Genomic DNA, 6,446 nt, shown 5'->3' on the forward strand with positions numbered 1-6,446 from the left:
CAGTCCCAGGGTATCTGTGCAGGAGTTCCTCGGGCTATTGTCCTAGGCTGGACCATCTTCAGCTCCTTCAACAAAGACCTTCCCAGTATCATAAGGTCAGAAGTGAGGATCTTCACTGGTGATTATACAATGTGCACCATTCATGCATTCTTGGACTTCAAAGTAACCCATGTTCATATGCAGCAAAACTTAGACGATATCCAAGCATGGCTAATGTATAGCAACTAGTGTTATGCTACATAAATGTCAGACAATAGCTATTTATAACAAGAGGGAGTTTAATCATCTCCCATCAATGACATTAGCATCACTGAATACCCCTCTTTCAACATCCGGCATGTTAACATTAACCAGTAATTGAAGAGGACCTTGCACATAAATACTGTGGCCAAAAGAACAGCTTAGAAACTAGGAATTCTGGAATAACTAATTTACCTGCTGCCTCTTCCACCACTGTCCATGATTAACAAGACATAAATCAGGGGTTTGATGGAATAATCTTTGCTTTTCTGAATGGGTGCAGCTGCAACAAAATTGGAGAAACTGTACAAAAGAAAACCATATTATTTGCCATCCATCGACCACCTGCACCACTGACACACAGCAGCAGCCGTGTGTACCACCTAAAAGATGTGCCACAATCACTCTCAAAGGCTACTACGGACATCATTTTCCATACTCAGAGTCTCTACCACCTTGAAGGACAAGGGCAGAAGTTGCATGGGAACGCCACCATCTGCAAGCCATTCACCATCCTCACTTGGAACTATATTGTTCTGACTGAGTCAAAGTCCTGGCACTCCCTCCCTTGCAGTACTGTGGGTGTCACCATACATGAAGATTGCAGTGGTTCAAAAAGGCAAAGTATCACCACCCTCATCAGGACAATAGGTGCTGGCCTAGCCAGCGGCCTCTCACCATGCATGCATTGGAAAAACAGTTCATGCACTTATTACATAGAAGCATGTCTACTTTTATGTATCTGTGACTGTACAAATTAAACAGCAAATTAGTTGATAATAATTGGCAGCCATTAAATGGGAAATGTGCAAACCATTCTGTTGTCACTGGTTAACCATGGTGGTCATGTATCCATGTTTAATAGTTTATAAATATTAAGCTAACAAGAATGTAGATTTTATTATTATCAGGTGAAATAAAGAAGATCCTAATTAATTTTATTCCGAATGTAGGAGATTAACAGCATTTAGGAATTTGCTGAAATGTAAGAAATTCGGTCAACTAATCCTAAAGTTTCCCACCTATTAGAATTGTAGCCAATGATCTGTTCCAACAATTCATTTGTAAAGTCACATTTTCAATTCCATAGCAAAGCTAGAAGGAGTGATATTTATTTTTCTGATAGACTTTTGATACTGACTGATAAAACAGTAAAAAGAAACCAGTTGGAGGTGAGCAAAATTGCAACTTTTCCATGGTGTAATGAAGATTTGTTGTGCACAATAATTCATCAAAACCTAAAGGCTTCAAGCCAGTCTTTCGATGAGGATCCATTCCAAAAATCATTTTGATTTTCTTATGCTTTATGACATAAACTTTACAATCCCTATATCGTGTGCAAGTCTGACATTTTTTTCCATTATCATTGCACCTTTTTTTACTATCTGGTTGTACAGTTAATCACAGGAGAATAGGTTAGTCTGTAGTTTTTTTATACAGGAGCCAGTTCTAATCAAAACATAGTATACTTGCCAGGAAAATTTATGAAATATTTAATGAAATGCGATCCTGTCTCTGTGACTTCAAAAAATGTAACCTAAAAGACTCGGGATGTTCTGTTGGAGCAACAATAACTTTTTTTTAATAATTTCTGTGTCACATGCATTCTATGTTTAAAAAAATCCTCTATTGTTTAAACAAAAGAAAGGCTTCAATGGTATTATTCAAACGGAGGAAAGATTACACAGTCAATTATTTTTCTTAAATCAGGAAGAGTTTTCTTTCTGGTATGATATTATTTCTTTTTTTTCATTATAATTGTCAGATTTTCACAGCCGTCATGACATTTATAAGGTTTAGAGGAAAAAATTTTTCAGTCTACTGTATAAAATGCCATTCCAATGCCTCATGCTTTGGCTTTAACGTGGACTATGCTGACGAATAAAATGACAGTTTGCCATATTTCTGAATAGCAACAGTGGTGGTGACATTAAAATTAAACCACATAACATAGCTAGATTTTCTATTAGCAGTAGGAATAATGCTGGATTTTATAAAGTAATATGTCATTTGTAATTTATTTTCATTTAGAAATTCTCTGGATACAACATTCAGAAATTTTCAAGTGCTTTAATTATGTTTCTGTAGACAGGCCTAATTGCCAAATGTTCCAATAAAATAGAAAAAAAAGCTAGAAACTTGTTGCTTAGGCTACACTTAGCTTCTTTAAAAGCCTAAAGGCAAATGGCATTGATAATATCTGTTCTGATACTTTAAACTAATTTTAAACAACCAGTTGAATATTAGCAATACTAAAAATGTTTTTTTTTTATGTTTTGTCATTCGCAGATACAACAAGGCCAAAAAGAAGCCAGGAAACTGACGGAGTGGAATATCATTTTATTTCCAAGCACTTGTTTGAGACAGATGTACAAAATAACAAGTAAGTTTAAAAAAATGGCACACTCTGTTTCATGCCAGCACATCTGGAAAGTTTCAGATGCAGTGATGAAAAGTATCGGAATATATGAACAATAGGTTACTTGGGAAATCAGATCGGCAAGTTGCTCAGGGAGCTAAATGTTACCGTTTTATTCTGTTATCAAACTTTTAAACTTGACATCGCTGTGTTCTTCATGTCATAAACTTGTGCCATGCATTTTCAATCTGTTAAATAGATATTAGAAATAATTTGATCTGTTCTACAAAGTTTAGATGTGCCTTTGAAGAAGCAGTGTGTTGCTTAGTTGTATAGTGTCTTTTCTGTTAATGCTGCAGATTTTATTTGAATTTATTTCAATGACATCAAATAACTGAAAGCATTTTGTTGCTCTAAGTGGCCTGACTGCATGCATTATGTATAGTTTCAACATTTTAAAAAGCAGAGAATGTTTTTTAAAAGTATAGTTCAGCAGTTGACCTACTTTCTTCTGCTTGTTATTTTCTCCAGATTTATTGAACATGGAGAATACAGAGGAAACTTGTATGGAACAAGTATAGATTCTGTTCGACATGTATTGGCTAAGAATAAAGTGTGCCTGTTGGACGTACAATGCCATGTAAGTAAAGACTGAAGTTATTTTGGTTTGTTAGTCTTTCTGAATTTTTAAACTCATATTAATGTATGGTAAATAATAATGACTTTAGCTCTTTGAACACCAGTATGTTTCCTTCATACAGCAATTTAATTGCTCTACTGTAACTTGTTGCAGTAAATAAAAGTTCTGATGTAGCAAAGAGCATTTCAATCTTCTATAATCACTTCTAACCCAATGATAGAGGGTAATTTGAGCCCTGAGAAAAATTTTCTCAGGGTGCATTAAGTTTGTGTCTCATATATTTAGTCAACTGCATGTTTGACTTACTTTGTTCAAAAAGATCCTTTTTGTTTCTTATTGCCACATGCTATTTATAAGCCAAGATGGAAGTCACATGACCAACTTGTAGTCTTCTTTAATATTGCTATTACTCCAACTGTTCATTACTGATGAGCAGGTTGAACAATCCAAAATAATATTCCCTTAAATTTAATTTTCTCCTTATGGATAGGAATCTTTATAATAGTGCAGTTGAGATCTGGAGTTTGTGTGCAAAACTGTGAAAGCCAACAACAATTGCTGTCATCCACGGCACAATGCAAGGGGTCAGAGTATTGTCGTGTATTTTCAAGGGCTTACTTTTGCTTTTGGGGTTTACTGATACACTTTCGGGACTTCTTTTTCATTCTCACTAACTCCTTTACTAGATTTGTGTTGAATGTTTTTAGGATTTTCTTGTTTAGAAATATAAGGCAACACAGTTTACCTTAAATGGTGACCCATGACTGGTGTTTCCAGTTTGAAAATCTAACAACTAATCATGAATTGAATGAATTTCAAGCATTTATTTTCAGCTAAAATATCTAAAAAATCTTCATTTAGCATCCTATGGGAAGGCAATGGCCTAATGGTATTTTCGCTAGACTATTAATCCAGAAACTGTGATAATGATCTGGGGACCTAGGTTCAAATCACGCCATGGCAGACAATGGAATTTGAACTCAATAAATATTTGGAATTAAGAGTCTTATGATGATCGTGAAACCACTGTCAGAAAAGCCCTGTTTTGCTCACTAATGTCCTTCATGGAAGGAAATCTGCTATGATTAGTCTAGTCGACATGTGACTTCAAACCCACAGCAATGTGATTGGCTATTAATGCTGTCTGAAATGGCCTAGCCAGCCATTCCTTACTGACATCTGAGACTAGTCTGAAATTGGGAGAGCTGCCTCACAGACTAGTCAAACAACACCCCGATATTTGCATACTCACATAATTACACCTTACACTCAACGTCACTCAATGACCCACTGGCATGACAGACCCAACAGAGTTGGCGGCACAGTAGTATACAGTCATAGAGCCATAGAGCTGTACAGCATGGAAACAGACCCTTCGGTCCAACTTGTCTATGCTGACTAAATTAATCTAGTCCCATTTGCCAACATTTGCCCCATGTCCCTCTAAACCCTTCTTTTTAATATACCCATACAGATGCCTTTTAAATGGTGGAATTGTACCAGCCCCCATCACCTCCTTTGGCAGCTCATTCCATAAAGGCATTGTTCTGGGAGACCTCAACATTGACTCTGGGCCCCATGAAGTCTTATGGTATCAGGTCAAACATGGACAAGGAAACCTCCTTTTGATTACCATAAACCATCCTCCCTTAGCTGATGACACTGTGCTCTTCCATGGTGAACAACTTTTGGAGGGAGCACTGAAAGTCGTATGGATGCAGAATGCATCCTGGGTTGGGAATTTCAATATGCACCACCAAGAGTGCCTTGCAGTAGCACCACTGGTCAAGCTAGTTGAGTCCAAAAGAGCCTAAATGCTAGACTGGGTCTGCAGCAAGTGGTGAGGGAAAATCATACTTGACTTCATCGTCAGCAATCTGTCTGCTGCACATGCATCTGTCCATGACAGTATTGATACTATTGACCACCGCACAGTCCTTGTGGAGACAAAGTTCCACCTTCACGTTGGTTACACCTTGTAATGTGTTCTGTGGTTCGATCACTGTGCTGAATAGGACAGACATTGAACAGATCTACCAGCACAAAACTGAGCAACCATGATGCACTTGGGACACCAATGGCAATGACCTACGCCGTGATGCCCAGTTTGGGTTCCACTAGGGCCACTCAGCTCCTGACCTCATTGCAGCTTTGGTTGAAAGATCCGTTAGCTCAGTTGCTGGCTAGCTGGTTTGTGATACAGAGTAATGCCAAAAGAATGGGTTTAATTCTCAGATAACAAGGTGTAGAGCTGGATGAACACAGCAGGCCAAGCAGCTTCAGAGGAGCAGGAAAGCTGACGTTTCGGGCTTAGACCCTTCTTCAGAAATGGGGGAGGGGAAGGGGGTTCTGAAATAAATAGGGAGAGAGGGGGAGGCGGATAGAGGAGAAGATAGGTGGAGAGGAGACAGACAGGTCAAAGAGGCAGGGATGGAGCCAGTAAAGGTGAGTGTAGGTGGGGAGTTAGAGAAGGGATAGGTCAGTCCAGGGAGGACGGACAGGTCAAGGGGGTGGGATGAGGTTAGTAGGTAGGAGATGGGGGTGGGGCTTGAGGTGGGAGGAGGGGATAGGTGGGAGGAAGGACAGGTTAGGGAGGCGGGGACGAGCTGGGCTGGTTTTGGAATGTGGTAGGTGGAGGGGAGATTTTGAAGTTTGTGAAGTCCACATTGATACTATTGGGCTGCAGGGTTCCCAAGTGGAATATGAGGTGCTGTTCCTGCAACCTTCGGGTGGCATCGTTGTGGCACTGCAGGAGGCCCAGGATGGACATGTCGTCTGAGGAATGGGAGGGGGAGTTGAAATGGTTCGCGACTGGGAGGTGCAGTTGTTTAGTATGAACCGAGCGTAGGTGTTCCACAAAGCGGTCCCCAAGCCTCCGCTTGGTTTCCCCGATGTAGAGGAGGCCACAACGGGAACAGCGGACAAGTATACCACATTAGCAGATGTGCAGGTGAACATCTGCTTGATGTGGAAAGTCTTCTTGGGGCCTGGGATGGGGGTGAGGGGGGAGGTGTAGGGGCAGGTGTAGCACTTCCTGCGGTTGCAAGGAAAAGTGCCGGGTGTGGTGGGACTGGAGGGGAGTGTGGAGCGGACAAAGGAGTGACGGAGAGAGTGGTCCCTCTGGAAAGCAGATAAGGGTGGGGAGGGAAAAATGTCTTTGGTGGTGGGGTCGGATTGCAGATGGCGGAAGTGTCGGAGGATGATGCG

The 6,446-nt window shown here is 40.2% G+C and overlaps 1 protein-coding gene across 1 annotated transcript in view; it reads left to right on the forward strand.

Annotated features, from left to right (window-relative positions):
• The window catches only part of mpp7a (MAGUK p55 scaffold protein 7a), a 396,892-nt gene extending 393,638 nt beyond the window's left edge, over positions 1-3,254 (forward strand). Inside the window, exons 15-16 of the mRNA XM_048606808.1 lie at positions 2,530-2,623; positions 3,131-3,254. Of these exons, the coding sequence (XP_048462765.1) occupies positions 2,530-2,623; positions 3,131-3,254 (218 nt within the window). The remainder of the gene's footprint in view (positions 1-2,529; positions 2,624-3,130) is intronic.
• The last annotated feature ends 3,192 nt before the right edge of the window (positions 3,255-6,446 follow it).

This window comes from Rhincodon typus, chromosome 2 (genome assembly GCF_021869965.1).
Source record: "Rhincodon typus isolate 14 chromosome 2, sRhiTyp1.1, whole genome shotgun sequence".
Taxonomy (NCBI): domain Eukaryota; kingdom Metazoa; phylum Chordata; class Chondrichthyes; order Orectolobiformes; family Rhincodontidae; genus Rhincodon; species Rhincodon typus.